This window comes from Streptopelia decaocto (genome assembly GCF_964273445.1).
Source record: "Streptopelia decaocto genome assembly, chromosome: 25".
In the NCBI taxonomy this organism is placed as follows: Eukaryota; Metazoa; Chordata; class Aves; order Columbiformes; family Columbidae; genus Streptopelia; species Streptopelia decaocto.
Genome location: NC_138680.1, coordinates 1251617 through 1271511, shown reverse-complemented (window position 1 = coordinate 1271511; position 19895 = coordinate 1251617). Strand labels below are relative to the sequence as shown.

The window sequence follows — 19895 nt, the reverse complement described above, 5'->3', positions numbered from 1 at the left end:
CAACCAGGTGCGCGATATGAATTTGGGTGCAGAGCAGAGACCCCGGTGGTGCTGCTGCTGCCAGACTGCAGGGTGTGCTCAGCCTTTAGCAAACACCAGAGAATTCACCAAGCTGAAACATCCAAGAGCTCAGCGAGAAGGAAACACCCTGTTTACCCCTCGAGTCCAGCGGGTAAGGCAGCTCCACACAAAGCCCGTCAAGCACGACCCTGTCCCCAAGGTCCCCCGTGCCCAGCCAGCCCTGCCCAGGCACCCACGCTCCCGTCAGCGGCCGCTGCTGCGGCTCGTGGAAATTTGCTTTATCACGCGTAAAAACACGATGTGATATTTGGGCCCTCTTGACACAATGCACCGATAACAGGAACTGGGAACGGGGCAACATTCCTTTAATCTCACCAGCCAAAATGGCCTTTGCTGCATCCAGGGAGCTATTTCCAAACGAGAGCGGTTTAAAACCGGGCAGCGAGGTTTTCACCTCCGATTAAAGAAGTGAGGATAAGCAGCAGGTTGGCGTCTGCTTTCTGAGCACGTGAGAGGTAAATTTTTCCTTCTCATGGCAGTGTTGCCTTGTTTCCTTGCTCGGCTCTGGGATAAGGGCCAGCAGAGCTGCCATCCAGCCGTGGACGTTCCCCTTGTGCTCCATGTGCTCTGCGTGAGCTCCGCACTCGTAGAATCACAGAATCATTTTGGTTGGAAAAGCCTCCCAAGCTCATCAAGTCCACCCATAACCCACCCCAGCACTGCCCCATGTCCTGAGAACCTCATGTCCGTCTGTCCAACCCTCCAGGGATGGTGACTCCAGCACTGCCCTGGGCAGCCTGTTCCAATGCCCCACAGCCCTTTGGGGGAAGAATTTTTTCATAATATCCAATCTAAACCTCAATCCTTAGGGCAAATAGAGGTTTGGAGTCTTTTCAGTGACACCTTTACCCCAGGCGTCCCTTCCTGGGGCTCAGAGGATGGATTTTCTACCGCCGCTAAGCATTCCTTTTGCACGCATCCACTTTTGTGATGCTGCTAAAAATCACGTTAAGTGCTGAACTCTGTGGAAATGCCGATCCAAAAGGAGTCAGGATGTCAGCCGAGCACCCTGAGGACAGTTGTTCCAAGCAAAAAAGTTACACGCAGCACCGAGGAGCGAGCGGTCCAATGTCCACTGCAGAGTTTTCACACCCTGGGAAGGGACATTTCCACTGGGGCAGGGGGAACATCCAGCTCCCTCACTGCCTTCCTCCTACCCAGCGCAAAAAAGGCTGCATGAAGAGGTCTGAAATGGGGATAAACCACAGTTACAGTTTGCGGAAGACCTGGGATGCATGTTTAGAAAGTCATTAGCGCCACAAGACTGGCTCTTCTCCCCAGCTGGCAGTGGAAGGGCATTGGCTGAGGGTCAAGGATAGCACAAGAAGCTATGGACAAGCAACAGGAGATTAAATTGCTGTCAACCACTCTGCCTTGGTCCTGCTCACTGATAATGGCAAGCAGGATGGCTTTTAAAAATAAAATTGCAGCAGAGTGTTTCTTCCATTTGGTGAGAAATCACACGCGGGAACGCCAGCTGGGGCAAAGCATCCCATCGCAACGCGGAGATGGAGGTTTCGTGTGGTTTGCATCTCTAGTGGCTTTTTAAGACGCTGGTGTAGGGTGTGGATGGGTAGACTGGGTTTTGCTGGGCCTGCCCCATGGCTTAGCTCCCCACCCTCTTTTTGTTTCAATAGCAGCAAGGAAGGAGCCCAGGAGCTGCCCCAGGGCCAGCCTCGCCGTGCCAAGGCCAGTCAAGGCAAAGAAGGTCACGGCAGATCGCTCAGCGCCCACCGTTCAAGCCAAACTCATTACGTGTTCTGTCCCAACCAAAGTCAAGCAACCGAGGTCGCATTTTTGCTCTACAAAACACAACGGTAATGGAAATGTTTGAAGGGCACATATGGAGCAGAGCCAACGACTAAAGGAGTTCTGAATCTATGCTATTAATATTTGTGATATCTAGATATTCCCAGATAACCTTTCCTTTTATTAACTTCACTCTAGAGTTTTTGGGCCAGAAGAGGAGCAAGTGATAGGACAAGAGGAAATGGTCTCAAGTTGCACCAGGGGAGGTTCAGATTGGATATTAGGAACAATTTCTTCCTGGGAAGGGTTGTAAAGCACTGGAACAGGCTGCCCAGGGCAGCGGCGGAGTCACCATCCCTGGAGGGGTTGAACAGACGTATAGTCCGGCTTATACCAACAGCTTCATCTTAAAGGTTCCTCCTCTCTCTTGCAGTAAGTGCAGGGTTAACGCAACTCTGGGGAGCTCACTGAGGCCCTTGTCTGAATTGTTTGCCTGTGCCAGGGCTCATTAGCGCTGCATGCAGTGCCCTGAGCAGCGTGTGGCAGCTCCGTCAGGACGGACACACGCCCCGCGACGCTCGGGCTGCTCCCTCTGCTGTGCGCTGGCTGCTCGGGGCACGCTGCTTATCTCCAGTGCACTAATTAGGGTGGGCAGAGGAAGCACAAGACATGCAATCAATAGTATTGGGCCAAATTCGCGGCTGGTGGAAGTTGGCGATTGGCAGAGGGGTGTAAAAGAATGAGAAACTATGCGAGTGAGAGAAATCCCAAGGGAAAAGGAGAGAGTTCAGCAAGGAAAGCAACCGTGGTGGAGTTTGTCCCTGCTTTTCCTGCAAGAATGACTTCAAAACTGGCACAAAGCTACAAGGGAAATTTTGGATAGCAGGTTGTATTGATGTCACGCTATTTTGCGCCTATCTCAGCAACAAACCATGAACGTAAGCCAAAATCAAATCACCTAAACTGTTTCAGCAGTTGAAACAGCCCATTAGTCTCCCAGCTGTGGGTCTCAGTTTCCCATGGATCCCCCCTCTCATTTTAACCCATGGGGGATCCAGGTTGGGGTTTCATCGTGCACACCTGGTGAAGGGCACTAACTGGTGAACAGGTACACCAGCTCCCAGTACTTGTAAAAACGGTAACATGGTGCATTCTTCCTATAATATTTGCTCTGCTTACAGTTCAGCCGGCTCATGTTTCAGGTTGTAGGCTTTTCTGCATCGGTATCTTGAGCTGGGCATCTCAGATCTGGTAATGATAAAAGCAAACAGAGCACGTTTAGTATCGTATGATAATGGGGTTTGCTGTCCCGTTCTCCCGAAGCTTCGCATTGTGCCTTTGCCTGATTAGCCAGTGGTGACAGCTCAGGAAACGGATTCCACCCAATCTCACAACAACCGATCTAAACCGCTCTAATCTCTGGAAAGATAAGGAGTTGCTACAGCAAAGCCAACATAAACCTGCGAGCCACGGAAGGCCAGGCTGTTGTTTAGCTGCCGTTGCTAGTTAGCTACTGGACTTGATTGCAGAGACCACCCTGTATTGAAACCTTCTCACTTAACTCGACACGTATCTTTTCAACACCATGTGAGGCTCGGGCCCTGGACAGGCTCAGCCGCGCGAGCTGAAGGACGTTGTTTGGGGAGCGTCCCCTTGTCCCAAATTGCTGCAGATACCACAGGCAGCGGCTTCTGCGAAATACAGTCCTGCTAATATTGAATTAATGGTACTGCAGCTGCCCGTTTGAAATGAAAAATAGCGTATTGTCATTGTTGGTGACATCTGGGGCCATCACAGAAACTGTAAGATTTGGAGCTAAGAAAAAAACCAGCATTGCTCTGTCGTGGAAATCCATTCCTCTCATAGAATTTCTTTTATTGCAGCGGTGTTGAGTGCTTTTATGCCCCATATTTCATTTGTTTGCTTAAAAAAATGCAATCAAAGGTCCCGCTAAGCCCTGGAAATGCTGAGCAGGAGGCTGATCAATTTGTGCTGTGAACAGAATTGCATTGGGTACATACCCAACAGTGTAAAACAGGTAAGTAAACTTCCTATTTCCAACGTATACTCGTTTGCCCTGAGCTGGATATATGTGGCATATATGTCAGCAGCACTCTTCTTTTTTTCCAGTATTATCCACTCTAAAAAGTAATTAATTTTTCTGGAATAATGCAGCCACGTCCTAACGAGTTTTGGCAGCAATACTGAGATGGGGTTAGAAGCAGAAGTTTTCACAGCTAATTACTGGCTCAAATTCTGCTCTCGCTGACATGTGAAGTGACTCCTTGCGAGACAGTAAATTGGGATTTACTAACACGCATCTGAATGCAAACGTGCTCAGTTGCTGCAGGAGATGTTACCAAGGGCTCGACACGGAGAGCTGGACCCACGGCCACTATTCATCTTCTTGACAAGGGTATCAAAAGGGGGATTTTCCCCTCTGCTCTTATCCGGGAAAAGCAGCGGAATTCCTGACGGCTGCCCCTTCCACTGCTTCCAGCAGCTCCGCGTTTCCCCCGCAAGCTGCTCCGCTGGGGAGGGACGGACACGCTACGTGGCTCCCGTCCCGCTTCCCAGCCATGGCCCGACAAATAACGTCTCTTGCCCGAGCAAAAGCGGATGGAGGGAGATGAAGGGATGGAGGAGAACAAGAGTGGGAGTGAGACAAAACACCTGATTTGTTGCCAAAACGTGCCCATGGTTCTGAGGTCATGAGTGGTGGGATGTGCAAATGACAGAATTGTTTTGGGTGGAAAAGCCCCTTGAGATCGAGTCCAACCATAACCCGCCCCCAGCACTGCCCCATGTCCTGAGAACCTCGTGTCCGTCTGTCCAGCCCTCCAGGGATGGTGACTCCAGCACTGCCCTGGGCAGCCTGTTCCAATGCCCCACAGCCCTTTGGGGAAGAAATTGTTCCTAAATCCAACCTCAACCTCCCCTGGCGCAACTTGAGGCCGTTTCCTCTGCTCCTGGCGCTTGTTCCTGGGGAGCAGAGCCCGACCCCCCTGGCTCCAAGCTCCTTTCAGGCAGCTCAGAGAGCCAGAAGTTTGAGGCTTTGCCTCCAACGTGTCCCTTTGCCCACCCAGGGAAATCACAGTTACCTGTGTGGGTCAATACAAGAGAAAACCCACATTATTCCTCCTGCAGAGGAGTTTAGAGTAAGACACGGGGCACATTTTGCAGCTGGTTTCTGCTTTTTGCAACATGGGCACCTCCCCGACCATTCTTCACTCCCAACATTGCCTGTGCTAGAAATACAGAGCTCTGGCCAAAATGCCTTCTCCCAGCACTAATATTCAGTAATAATTCCCTCTATATAATAAACCTCTTCTCCCAAGGGGTGCTGATAAGAATTTCCATTTTTAGCCAAGGGCAACTGAACTATTCAGCCTGTATTTGTTGCTGTTGCAATTGAAGAAGGGGCAGAAGCTAATTTTTTGAACTTTTCCTGTAAATAGTGCATTAATGAAGACAGATGGGTCAGCAGTATAAACAAAAGCTCTATCTCAAGCTAGTTTGGTTCTGGCTTTGTTTCCCAATATAGTAAGGAAAGCACCACCACCCCGGTTCCCAGCCTATTAACAGTGTTTGCACTCCAAATGTTGAACTGGGTTATAAGGAAGTTTAAATTAACACTGGGCTGTAGTTTTTCAAATGCTTGAAGCAGATGTTCAAGTGCCAGGAAATCTTCCTCTCTTTTTTTTTTTCTTAAAAAAAGATAGATTTTGCTGGGGTTTGGCTCAGTGTGTTTCACAGACAATACTTAACTGAACCTCTCCCGTTATGCCGTAGGTGACAAACCGTCCACGTTAAAAACTGCGGGATCCTTTGACGTTTCTGGGCTGCTGGTGGGGTTTGTTCACTTTGCTCTCCGGGCCGTGTTAAAAGGGCAGCGCAGGAGCTGGAGCTCGGGATGAGGAGCTGGGCACAGATTTTTGCGGCTGCTTTGGGTGACAGTTGCTTTGGGAGATGATTTTTATCATTTATGGGGTGGTTGACCCTCATGCCTTTAGCTCCAGAGTTGCTGCTCACCTGCCTTTGGAAAGAGAGATGTGGCCACAATAGTCAGGAATTATTTCCCCCTCTCCCCGCTAAAACTGGTATTTGGGCCCCTGCAAAGGGGAGAAGCAGGAGCTGGTAGGGAGAGGGGGTCCCCACTTTCCTCCCAGAACAACGTGGGGCTCTGTCCCTCCACCCAGCTCCCCAAACCACCCCAAGCAGCCTGTCCCCTCCGAGCAAGGGGCTGCGGCAGCCCTGGCACAAAACGTCAAGTTCAAAAAGCCAGGAATCTGTATTTTCAGCTACACAGGGCACCACAGAGCGAGCCCCGACCCCAGAGAGCACACCCAAAAATGGGTTAACACCAGAAAGCTTTGGGGAGAAATCAATTTGAGGCGTTTTAGTCCATGCACAGAGAGCTGAGAGATCACGGATCGGTTCAGGGAACCCCACGTTTCCAAGCGTTTTGTGAAATCTGGCGCTGAGTGTTTGCACCGGAGACACAGGTGGGGATTCCTTCAGAGGTTCCTTCAGAAGTTCATGGAGCATCATGTGTGTTGGTTTAAGAGCAGCAATCCAAGACCAAAGCTCTTCCCTCAGCTCCCTCGTTGATATGTTATCCCTTTCTATCATTTATTTCTGCAAAAACCCGACTGGTATTGCTGGTTTCAGTGAGACAGGGTTGCTGCCTCCTTTAGGTGCATGCAATAATTCAGAGATGGATGGGTGGATGGATAGAAAGACAGAGATTTCCATACTGAAACTGCTTTTAAGATTCAAGTCAAGCATCTGCCAGCATGTCGAGACAAAACAGATCAGAAATGAAAGGAAAATCAATGCACGCTACTATTTAATGTGAAAAATCAATTCTTTTAGAAACAGAAGTCACAGTACGGATGTGGATGGAAGGAAGGGAGTAAAGAAACAAAGAAAATGAAAACATGCAGTGGAAGATTTTTCCAGGGCCCTCTCGCTGACGTTGCCAGCACTGAGGGCTTGTAGCACCGGCTCTTGTGCACTCACCACGTTATTTGTGTGTGTCGTGTCTATACGGACAGGTGCATTTAAAGCCAAGCACTTCTGAGTTTGCAGAGGCAACCTTAATTTTCTACATAGGTCAAGCTCTTTAGGAAATAACTGCCTTCATTTTTTTCAGTGCTATTTTGCCTGATCTAATTGCACGAACACCCAGCGAATGTCTTCGCACAGTTCTAGCCAAAGGTGGGGCAGAATTCAGGTGAGGTTTTGCTCACAAAGCAGCCGTGCAATCCGAGCAGACACACAATGAGGTGAAATACTCTCTGATCTCAGGTTATGAATGGTACAGATGCTGCTGAAGGATTCAAGAGATGCTCGGTTTTCCTCCCAAATAGCACTGTAGGATTCATCTTTATGGCTTTTCACCACAAACTCCGGCTGACATCCCCTTGTATCAGTACAGTCCTTATTTCTTTATGAAGAAAAGTTACTAATATCAAAAGACTGGTGGCCCCTAATCCTAAAAAGCTATCACTGATATTTTTACTGGTCTTGTAATTCACACATGCAGCTTTACTAACTGATCAAATCCCCTGCCTACCCATGTTCGCATTGCTCTGTTACTCTATCCCATCTGCTCCAATACAACAAAGCTCTGGCAACAAGGGAGCACGGAAGCAGCCCCTCTGCTTTGAAAATGTCTGCTGGTTATGGGCGATCAGAGTGGGTTATTTATTATATTTAAGGCACAGGTTCTCCACGTTGTTCCGAAATGTTGGTGCTGTTGGGCAAAGGGCAGCGGCGCAAAGAGCACGCGGGTCAGATCACCGCCCAGCAACAGTCGCGGAAAAGAGATGATAAAAGCAAATGTCGGATTATCTCCCTAACGCTGGATTATCGCTCCTAACAAGGTGAATGGTTTGTCTTGGCAAATGGCTTCAGAAGAATCGTGGCTGGTTGTGAAAGGATCTGAGCGGTCACACTTCAACCGCTGGCTGCCGCGGTTCATGTCAGCAGGGGGAAATATCGCACCTCTCCCGGATTCTTTTAGCGTGCCATTAACCGCAGGTTGAGATTGCAGGCGAGCCGCGTCAGTCACTCGCAGGGTGACATCTGTAGCAGGAATAAAGCGATAGAGCCCCACGGCGCAGCTATCTGCAAACACGAGTGGAGACTGCGTAACTCAACAATAAACTACACGGCTGAGCACTTAAGGCAGAGATACCCTTGCAAGAGTGGTTATACATTGGACAAGACTATACTATACTATTTAAATCACTGCGGCGAGCAGATGTTTCTGTAAGCAAGGGAGATAAATGTGACATACGCTATTTACAAGTATCTAGGGGAGAAAATGAATCAGCAACCCCGATCTCTGTGCAGCACAACTCAACAGAGGGATTCCACGTGCAATAGGAGCGGTACAAGGTTTGATCCAAGCGGGATTACACACAAGCACAAAAATAAAACGTTCTGTATTCTACATTATATTACAAAAGCAGGCAGTCAATAAATAGGTCAATAAATTATGGGAAGCACAGAAGAGTATGTGTGAAAAATCAGTGAAACTGGTTTTAGTTGGTGCATGATAAAGACTTTTGTGTTCATTCCCATGAAGTGTTAGAGTGATTCTTTCAAAGGCTCTTATCACTCCCAGGGAAGATAACTTTCCCTTAAAAGTGTAAAACTGATGCGGGGACAGTACAGGAGGCTCAGGGACAGGCTAAAAGAGTCAACGTCACTTACACTTTCCCAAGAATCTGACAAATTTGCAGCTTAGTATAAATAAAGTGACGGGTCTATTGTTTCTCAGCTCCGCCACCTTCTTATCAGCAGGATTTGTTGTAGAAGAGTGGCGGAAACATGGCATGTGACTCCCTCCTATGGAGTTTACATGGGGGGGCAAGATCTTTATGAATCGACAACTTCAGCACATAAATAAAGGAAAGATCCTTCTCTACCTATGCAGACTAAATGCAACACGACCGCTCGGCCATTGGAACTGGATTGCACAGCTGGATTGTAGGTGATGTACTGGACTGGGTAGGGAGATGAGTTTCTTAAGTGGTCTAAACTGGTACAACTGGGAGATTTACTGCACTTATTTCTGCCACCTGAAGCTCTGGCCCTTGAGAGACAACGCAAGGCTAAGGCAACAAAGCCAGCGTTGCTTTATCCGGGGTGCTTGGTAATAAACACGCACAGGGGGAATTTCTTGCCATCGCACGTTGCTCCTGGGCCTGTTGCTTTACTAAGAAAAATAGGAAAGGGAATGGTGCCAAATCACCCCTGGGACAGGGAAAGAGTAAAGAAAGAATTAAGAAAAAAGGGAAAAATCTAACACCTTGTTGTGTCTTAGTGATTCAGGAGCTTGAGAATTATGATGACATAAGATCTACATTAAAAAAAAGAAATCTGAGCATGAAAAGATCTTTATAAAGATTTTACACAAAACTAGACAATCTAGGTGTGTATTGCCCATACTTCACCTGTCTTGAGTAGCTCTGGAAAGCCCTAGAGATGCCAATCGACATTTCTAAAGTACAAAAATAAGCCTTTATTTCTGTGAATTTGAATGTGCCCCTTTGGCACGAAATGCCCTCCCAAGTAATCCAGTGATCTGCTCTACGCCCTTAGAGGAAGAGAGACTCGGTCATAATTTGGACAGCGAAGAACAGCAAGAAGCAAGCAATGGAACAAAATATACATTCCCTACAGTCGCACGACTTGCCCATTCCCCGTAACAGGAAACATACAATTATCTGTACATGCCTCATTAAATAACCTTATTAAATAGGAAATCTGAAATGTACAAATTTACAGACTGAATCATTAAATACTCCCAATACTCCCCCTGTGCACCCCGCTGTGCGCGTGTTCCCTGTTACTATCTGCAGCCGCACTCCGATACCACCATGCCTTCATATTTGAACTTGTAGGTAACCACCCCAGCATCTAAGTAGAGAATGGAGATGGGATCGAGTTTGGTGGGCACACAGCAGGCCTTGGAGGCTTTCTGGGGATTCTTCAGGTGAACCAAAGTCTGGACAATGGCATGTTTCGTCGGCGTGACGTGCTCCGTCAAGGGGTAGGCGCACACCCCGTGGCACTCGTAAGCTTCGTATCCCGCCGGGGCGATGATCCAGGAATCCCAGCCGATCTCCTTGAAATCTATGTAGAGCGGAGTCTTTTTGCAGTAGTTGCCCTTCGCGTTCCTCCGGATGCGGGCGGTGGAGTCGTAGATGATGTTGGAGCGCATCTGGAGCAGCGCCTCCTCGCCAGGCTGGCCATGGAAATTGCCAACCTCCAGGTTCTCCAAGTCCAGGAGCTGCTCGTGGTCGATCATCTCGTTCAGCTCTTGCTTCTCCTCTTTTTTGTCGTTGCTTTGGTCGTCAGAGAACACAATCAAGAGGGGCACGTGCTTCGCCTCCGAGTTGATGTCGATATCGAGTTTCCCCTCGCCGTTCTGCTCCTCCCCTTCCCTGCTCTCTATGTGAACTTCCAGCCGGTGCGTGGTCAGCCCGGCCCTTCGCCAGCGCCTGATGGCTTCAGTGACCTCGAAGCTCTCCCACTCGCTGCTCGTGCCGTAGATCTGCCTGGATGCCAGTGCCACCGTCTTTCTCTCTTCTCCTACCCCCATATGGTCGTTCTCCAGCACTTCAAAAATCGTGACCTTCCGGTCAAGCCCATCGTAGAGCCTCTGGTCCCGCTCCACCAAGGTGTAGAGCCTCAGCTCTGCCATTGTGATTTCTTCATGGTGAGGGATGGAAACATTGAACAGAAGAGGGTATTTCCGAATTCCTGTAACACCAACGGGGTGGGAAGCCAAGTCTGGAAATGACAAAGATCAAATATTTTAGAAGGGTCAATACATCCAGCAAGACATGCACTGAAGTTCATCTGACATGTGTTGCATTGCTTCAGTTGAACAGTTCCAGGACAATGGTTTTTCATCATTTCCCAAAACCATACTTGTAAAAAAGTCTGACTTTAACTGACATGTCTAAGGACAGCAAGATCCCAGACACAATAAAGACCATAAATGCGGATTTATAGATTCTCCTCTCCTGTGCTTTCCAGGAACTTCCTTGTCACCTGACTACATATTAAAAGTGTTGCCTAATACTGAAATCACTTCTAGGTTGCTGCACAGCAACTGTTTAAGAAATGAGGGAAAACAACAGCATAGGAGAGGAAGGGAAGAAAGTTATGACACTGGAGTGAATATGGGATGGGTGATACATCTGCATAGGCAAGAACAGCAGGCTGTATCTGGGTTTGCTTAGAGCTTCTATGCTAGACAGTGTTCCCTTCTGCAGAAACAGCCCTCAGAAAGGGAGGAAAAGTGCTTTTGGAAGATGTAAAGGCTCCTGGTTAGGAAGAGCAGGCGATGAACACCCAGCGTGAAGCACCAGTCCACAGGAATCCTACCACGGACTCAACAGGCTTCCAGGGAGCAAACAGCTGCACCCAGCCAGGCACTTCTGGCAGCTTTACTTAATAAAACATATAAGAAGGACGTGACATCTGCTTGTCAGTCAGGCTCTGTCCTATCTGTGCTGTTTGTTTAGACATAGGAAAATGCACTTCTCCACACAACGCAGGGATCTTAGCTAACAATTGTGTGTTGGTTGCTGGATTACCGCGCTGTCTGCTCCGTCAGAAGACAGATAGGACAGAGTTGGGCATCAAGACGACAGGTAACATTTCTGCAAAGGCAAACTGCTTCCAACCTGTTGCTGTCTTCATCTCTGACCTCTCCCATTTTGATATGTTTGTAGAAAAATGACACTGATAAAGCTGCAAGTACTGGCCGTGCTCCATCAGTGCACTGCAGCGAGCAGTTCACTTAAGCACGTGACTTGTCTTATTTAATTCCAGTTTTGAGGTTTTAAGGCATCTGCCTTTTTTTTTTTTTTTCCATTTTGCACATTCATCTGTTCATAAATAAAAAATGAGGGGTGAGCCTGCTTGCATTTCCCTACTTGTCAACTGATAAAGGTGGGAGCTGCATATGCGCTGCACAGCATCAGAGTAGGAGCAGACTGTGAGCTGAAAACAAAGCCATTAAAGCTCAGCTATAATCTCTGTACTGGAACTAATCTTTGGGATTTCCTAGACGCTGAGATGCTAAAGCAAGTCTGCAGTGATCACATATAACGACAGGGTGGAGAAAAACCACCTGAGCACACAGAAGATGAGCACGAGTCATTAATCGGGAGGCAGGGGAAGGCCACGCTGCGTGTGAGAAGCCGGGTGAGCGCTACCAGGGCATGAGAAATGTTTATTTCTAGGTCAGGATGTGACTCTGCTCTTTAGCTGGAAGGTCCGGAGGGTGAAATATCTCCTGCTGTTACCAGTGCAGCCCTGGCGGGGTCGGGAAGGGAGAGCCGAAGTCTGGAAGGAAAGAAAACTTTCCCTTCAGACCTTTATTCAAGTTTTAAGAGCTGATTACAGTCCATTTACAATGGAGACGTTCCGGTCCGTGGGTTAAAACAAAAAGCTAATGCCAGCCATGCAGCACATTATATTTCTAGAACGTTCAAGTGGATAGTAATGAAACTATCACTACTGCCGATTATCGGTAGAAAGCAAAAATACCATAGTATGATCTGTTTCTACTGTCCTGATTATTGCAAGTAATTGATTTCTCTATCAAAAGAGCTCTTTAGCATGTAATGGGTGGTTCATAGTTCTACAGACACATAACAAACATTAATTGCACGGTCCCTCTCAGCGCGGGTGATTCTGAAGCTGTCTGAACACCAGCAGTCTCACTCTGCATCCTGCTGGTTTGGGTGGGAAAAGGTGAGAAACACTGAAAGCACGGAAAGTTACATTGAACCCAATGGGTGCAGAACTTCTGCAGTGATGAAACAGGCAGCGAACATCTCGGTTACAGAAAAGCCCACAACTGCGAACCCCTGCGTGTGTTATGGCGAAAGGTCAATCTGTACCATCTGCTAACCTGAAAGAATTTCGGTTTTACCAGCGGCGTCACTTCAGATTTATGTCACTAAACCGCACCGTATTCTATTCTTTAGCACATTGTACTTGGCAATTTTTATCTCGTTTCTTTTCCAAATAGTGCAAAATGAGCAAAGAGCAGCATGCGTTCCTGCTCGTGTGTTCATTGATACTGAGGGGCAGTGACAGGCACGGCTTTGGGATGAGTGACTGGTCACCAGTGGGTGTAACTGGTTCGGCATCAACAAATTGCACTGGAGAAAATAAGATTTAAACCACAAGTGCCTCTTCAAACCAGAAACACTTCGCTGGTAAAGAGTGTGAGGGCCTGGTAGATTCTCTCCTTTAATCTCACTGCGCTGCAAAACCGAGGAGACTTGCACGTAGCCTCTCCCTATAGCTCATCTCTGAAACTGCAAATGTAAGAAAAAAGCAATTATGACTTCTATACTTCATTAATTATATGATGAGAGAACCTCCATGGCAGTTTGAACAGTCACATGTACCCCAGAGTAGCTAAAACGCATCAAAGCACTTTGCCAAGTGCAGTAAATTGGGATTTGGAAATGACCAGCTGAAAAATGTTTTTAACATAAAATCTGTGTTGGTACAAATAGGGGTTGACAAACTATTGAACGTTAGCACTGAAACGCTGTCTGGTCCTCGTGGAACTGAGAGGAAATGCTGAAGCAGAAACATACAGTGAAGGTACCTATGGTCACAATTAGGCTTTTTCTTTTTTAATAGGAAATATTCTAGTCCTCAAAAGTAGCACCTAAGTGTAATTCAATATTCTGCTCTAGGTATTTCTATGGACTATGCTCAGATGTCAAAGGAAGAAATCGTTACAAATCCCGTGAGGATCAATAGTGAGAGGATATTAACAGAAAGCTGGGTTTGGTTAAATTCACAATGGGAGATTATTGCACCTTTGAACAGTACGTAAAAACGTTTCTTGCTTTAATTTCAAATTTTACTTAAGGTATCCATTTGAAAAAATCAATCAGGTGATTGCAAATGATGGGTGTCATCATGGGGATAACGAGAACTATGCACCCAAATTATAGTTGGTGCTGCCGGTTTCCAACGCCATCCTCGCTGAAAGGCCTTTTTTCCCCTAGTGCTGTTCACGCTCCACGCCAGGTAAATACATTTCACACTGACTATAAGGACGCTTATTTCTATTTACTCTCAAGATGCACATATCTTACCTTCATTTTTGAAGCTCCTAATAATATTTGCGGATGGCATAGACGTCCTATCCGTGGCAAACCTGTTGTACAGCTCTAGCATGTACTCTGGCGGATCCACCTTGGCCGTTTCGTGCAGGGGAATGTCCGAGAGGTTCAAGGTCTTCAAAAACTCATTTTTCATATTCTGAAGCAGCGTGTTGAAATCAACGCCATCCTGCTCGGAGAGAATCTCGTCGAAAAGAGGCACGTCTTCCTCCAAGGAAGAGTGTTCCAGGCTCAGGATGGGGCTACAAGTGGCAAGGTGACCCAAGAGACAGAGGGCAGCCCCCAGCTGGAGGACCACGGAATCCATGGCTTTGCTCAAGCCTCCAACCGCACTCAACAAGCAATAGCTCTCGTGAGGGCTAAGTGGCGGTTTTATCCCCTGGGTTGTAGGCGGCTCGTGTCACAGAGAGATGACAAGTTTGGAAGCTCTTGTCTTGAAACTTGTGATCCGTCCTGTCTGTCTCCCCCCTTCCCCCTCCCCAAAAGCAGGTCTCGGTAATTGGATATGGCTTGTTCTCTTCTATGGTCGCCTTCCCTCTTATCTCGGGTAGTGTAAGCTGTTCACCAGATTTGTTGCTATCTCGCAATCCCCTTTCCCTTAATGAGCGTTTTGTAAACATTCTGCGCTAGGACACTCAGATAGGATGAGTTTCTCCTCCAAGAAGAACTGTCTTTTCTTTCTGCCTCCTGGTCGCCGGCTTCCTCTGCTGTGCGCGAACGGTTTTGATCCGCGCAGATTGGAAGCTGTAATAACACGCAAATTCTACACAGCCTCTATCCAAACTTACAGATTTTGCGCGAACAGCAAACAATAACTCCCTCAAAATAACAACTCTGCCCTTCTCAAAACTAATTTAGAGCTTAATCTTGATATTGGACTTACAAAGGAACCTCTTTGGGAAACGGTCCATTCATCAAGGGTGACCCCCGGATTTTTCGTGCACCTGCATTGGCACCACCCAAAGGACTTGATTTTCTTTGGTTCAGTGCTTATTTTTGCTCTAAACCACTCTTTCTTGACCCAAACATCGACACTAGTTGAATGCTGGTGCTCGGTGCTGCGTGTCGTGTAAATGCTCAGAGACAGAGGACTGGAATATTTGCAAACGGCTCAGAAAACTCTTTCCTTCCTTCTTTATCTTGTATATGTGATTTGTCAGGCTACAGTTATTCTTGATTAGAGTGACACTCAAGCCATGGCTGGTTTAATTGTTGTTTGTTTGTTGTTTTTTTAAGTAAATATCAGTATCTTTGTGAAAATCTTGTTCGGTGCTGATGTCACGGAGCCAGACTTTGGCACAGCCTTTAAACCTCGTTCTATTCAACTTTTCTCCTTCGCACCACGGGGAACTTGACAATAAACGCTAAGTTCATTACCAAGGTCCCTGTTATTGCTCCACTACGTTAGAAGTAGATGTTTGAGCTTAGGAAGATTAATTTAGATGTCATTGTGGAGTTCATGGTTATCTGTGCAAGTTTATCTATAAGTCCTCCGCAGCCTTGTCGGAGGCTCATCCCCGAATATCGTGGCTTTGCAGAGCCAAGCACAGAAAACTTGGGCAAATTTTGGAGCTGAGCTCAGGCCGCTTCTGTTAATTAACTTAAAAAGAAAAGCGCAATCTTCTTTTTGTTGGTGATTCATCACCTGACTATGCTGAACTGAGGTCCTTATGGCCATAGGAAGTGGGGTTAACATTAAAAGCCATGAGAACAGACTTAGGCTTAACTCTTTCATGCAGCACAACGCTGGGGACTATAAAGGAAAGTCCTCGGGGTGGTTTGGCCCAGCCAGCTGTGCAGGGACTGGATTTGTCATGAGAGCCATAGTGGTTTCCCCTTTTTATGCTTAAGTATTAATTTCAGAAACGCAATTATTTCATATACAGACAGATATTGTAAGAGCTCCTGCTTGCTACGCTCTCAGCACCTCCCAGCACCTGGCCTTATCCTCAGTCCTTGCTCATTTTTGGTTTTGCTTCTCAGACGAACACAAATAATGGCTTCATTGCACAGGCAACAGCCTTGCAGAGCTTGTAAGCCCTGAGATCTATGGTATTAAATGTCTTTTTTTCTGAGGGTTTGGGGGTTTTGATGAGATTCAGAGCTGGAGGTTTAGAATTTAAAAGGATTTCTTTAGCACCTGTATGGCTCCAAGGCTTTTAGCTGAATCTCCTCCCTCCCTACCAACACACTGGCTGTTTTGAGGACTGACCCCATCAGACATCGAATGAAATTCTTCTCTCTGTAACTCTGTTAATCCAAAAGAAGGATTCTAGAGGAGCTTTTCTAGGTTCACTCCTCTTTCCTATGTACTAAAACTTAGTCTGCTGTGCAACTCTGGTTCACAAAACTGAACAGCGTTATTGCGACTGCTCCAAATAACATAAGCAGCGTTGACAGTGCCTTTGAGCAGAGGCCGGGCCAGTGACCTCTCCAAGCCCCGCTAAGCCCAGACATAATTTCTATGAATCTGTAATTTCGCAGTCTGCAGATATAAATATGTAAAGTAAAACGTAGTGCGCGCACAGCGATCTGACATAAATTTCCTAACCCACACATATGTCATCTCGATTCAGCGGCTCATTAGGAACACAATTACCGCCCAGACATTCCAACCGCCTTTGCGTTTCCGCTCGGGGTTTGATAACTGCTTGAACAATCGTGTACCGAAGGGCACTGCAGCCCGCTGGGCTATATCCAAACCAGCTTTTGCCGAGTTTCCTCACTTATTCCATTTAGAGCCTGCTGGGGATTTGCCAGATGAGGAATAACCATGGAGTACATCGGATATAAAAGCAGTTTCCTGTTTCCTTAGCTGCAGGCTGAGCAATTTAACATATACATTTTATTTTTTTTTCTGAATTAAAATGTATAACAGAGGAGATTTATACCATGTCACTGTATTGAAGAGGTTTGGCCTTAAGTATCCTAGAAAGCAAATTGCCCTCAAAAAAATCTATGCTAAATAGATTAACTGAGGTAGCTGGAGAGGGACCATTAATAAGCATCACTGATTAATTATTATTAAATCTGCAGCACAAACAATGAGCCCACTTCGCTCACGGCGCATCAGGCAGGCAGACTTATAGAACTCACTCCTAGGCAGTTTGTGTCATTTCCCCAGTGAATTTGCAGCTGTACATGGGAGAATGTAGGTAAAGAAAAGCTGAGCCTCTGCTCCGACCCTGGCAGTGCCAGGGAACAACATCACTGTGTATTTAGCACCGTTTAATTAATGTTTCGCCCTTCCTGTGGGATCTGGCACTATGGGCTGGACAATCTCCGTTCTTACGCCACGGTAAGAACTGGAGGGGAAAAATAAATCAGCGCAGAGAGCACTTTCCTACTCACAGCACCAAGCAGGGCAGCTGACGCAGCACCTCCCGGGAACAGCTGTCGAAAGGGTCGGTCCTGAAGATTGTGGGGCTCCAAAATAGCCGCTAATCTCAGGCACCCCACAAGTTTCTCCAGGCCGATGCCTCCACGGCTTCTTCTGTCAAGAGGCAGCAGAAGAATGGGCTGGAGCAGGAATGTGTGAAGCGAGCTGGGCGCTGAAAGGCTGGAAAGCGAAGCGGAGCGTGACCAAGTGTCAAGGTTGCCGATATCTGGGATCAAAAGGGGGTGATGCTCCTCTGGGGAAGAGGAAGTGGGGAAAAGGAACGTGGAGTGGTTTTTTAAGCATCCTCACCCTTCCTCAGGCTGGTTTTCGGAACGGAGGAACACCTGCTGTCCACTAACACACTCCAAGCAGATTGGGATGGGCAACCTTTCCAGGAGAAAGGGTTTCGTGTTTATGTGTCCTGGGCTTCCTGGACACAAATGGTTCCTCAGTGAATAAAAAGAGAGTTTGCCAGTTACTTATTATAAATCACATATAAGTTCTCCACATGTTAACTCAAGTGGATTTTGGTTCAGTAGCCCAGACCTTAACAAATGTAATAAAGATTTTTAAATTATTATTTGCGATTACTTAAAATTATTATTTAAAATTATGATTTTAAATGATTCTATGATTCTAAGTATTAGGCTTTAAAAACATTCGAGTTTGGGGGTTTTTTTTCTTTTTTTCCTTTTGCTCTGATTGTTTTTACTGGCTCCTATTGAGAGAGCATCTCAGCAAACCCCACCAAGGAAACCCAACGAGATGAAGGTTTCAGCACAGGAAAATACAACTGTTCTTGGTCTAAATACATCAGCATTACTGAAAAGCAGATGTTCCTTAGGGTTCCTGTCTTGTTTGTTTGTTTGTTTGTTTTTTCAGAAAATATTTGAAGAGCCATTTGATGAAAAAAAGTCAATTAAATAAAGAATCTGTTAGAGGGGGAGTCCAGCTTATATATGAAGGTAAATATCACAGGTAAAACTGTGGCTGGGATATGGAGCTAAGAGCATTTCATTTCACATTTCACAAGGAAGGACTCATATCCACTACCGGCTTTCAGGGACATTTCTTATAGATCTTCCACCTGCAATTCCAAATGCCCATATTTAGAGCAGGTGAGACAGGAAACCCAACAAACATCAAATAATTCCAGTAACTTATGATCTCAAAGAGCTTTATAATTTTCATTCAAGCTTTATGCTTATTTGTCTGCAGCACAGTTAGACACTTGCATGTGCAATAGATAAGACATACACATGAAGAGACACACAGGGTAGCTGAGGGAAACATCACTGTTTCGTAAAAGAAAATGTATCTAAGGATAATAATAATAATAATAATAAAGGCTGAGAGTCTTTTCTATATGAGGCAAAGAGCCGTCACTTGGGAGTGACACAGAGAGCAGCCACATGACTGCTTTTGCCCATAAGTATTGGGGCGTCAATAAAGCACAAAAGGGTGTGTTTTGATGGAAGGACAGAAGCGTCTCCGGTGACGTTAGTCGGCCCTCAAAACACTGAGTTCAATGTGAAAATGTCCCACCTATTTTTCCGCAGCACAGTGTAAGGAGGTATAAGACACTTCTCTATCACTCTATCTGGATGGAATCTCAACGTTCAGGCTGGATCAACAGCAAGATATCTTGTTGAGAAGGTTTAAAACTCGTGCTGGGCAAACCTGAGCTCCTTTTCCAAAGGGATTTCAGCTCCGGGCTGCTCTCTAATCAGGACACCGCGGACGCGCGTGTGATTTCAGAGGAGCAGGAGTGATGCAAGCTAATGTGCTCTAGCAACCATCACGGCATGTGATTCCACGTTTTCCAAAATACAGGGATGAAATTATTACAAAAATGCCCCACAACGGTCTCTGTCAGGAGATAACTGTGGCATGAGGTAACTGTTGGGTGTGATACGGGAGATAAGGACGAGTGTGACACTGACAGTGCGATACTGACAGTGTGATGAGCTTGCAATGGAATAACTAAAATTAGTTTCCATTCCTGCATCTGCCTGAGTCCTTATTCCTGCGTCCCTCGGTTCGTGGCTGCTCTGGATTCCCCTTCCATAAATGGGCTGTTCCCAGCAGCTCCATGTTCTGATTTTGGGTGTCACTGGAAAATTAGAAGATGGTATTGAATGAAAGAGCGGGGAGGGAAGTGTAGGAACACATTACAAACAGCGCGACTGGGAAAAAAGGAAAGAAATTAGGGAGAAGGAAAGTCGCTGTGCAGCAGCAAGTGCAGGGAACTACTTAAAGAACTACTTAAAGGGTATAACAGAGACAACACAAATGCCATCGATAGCTTTACGTGGGAAGCCAGCGGCACGTCGTCTTCACCAGCGATTTCCAGGCAAGTGACAAGGACGGGGGACACACTAATGAGCAGAGCACACAAGCGACCTGCGCTATTACTGGTAATTCCCTTTCCTGTCGTCTTTTTTCCCCGCTGAGGTGGCAAAAGGTCCAAGCAGGGACCCCATCACATTTGTACAAGCGCAACC

At 46.7% G+C, this 19895-nt stretch overlaps 1 protein-coding gene across 1 annotated transcript; it reads right to left on the bottom strand.

The window, feature by feature from the left end:
- Positions 1 to 9694: 9694 nt before the first annotated feature.
- BMP10 (bone morphogenetic protein 10) lies at positions 9695 to 14319 on the bottom strand (the record flags this gene model as incomplete). Its single annotated transcript, XM_082072819.1, has 2 exons — positions 9695 to 10638; positions 13986 to 14319. 2 exons carry the CDS (start codon positions 14317 to 14319, stop codon positions 9695 to 9697), a joined length of 1278 nt encoding a protein of 425 aa, XP_081928945.1.
- Positions 14320 to 19895: the final 5576 nt, after the last annotated feature.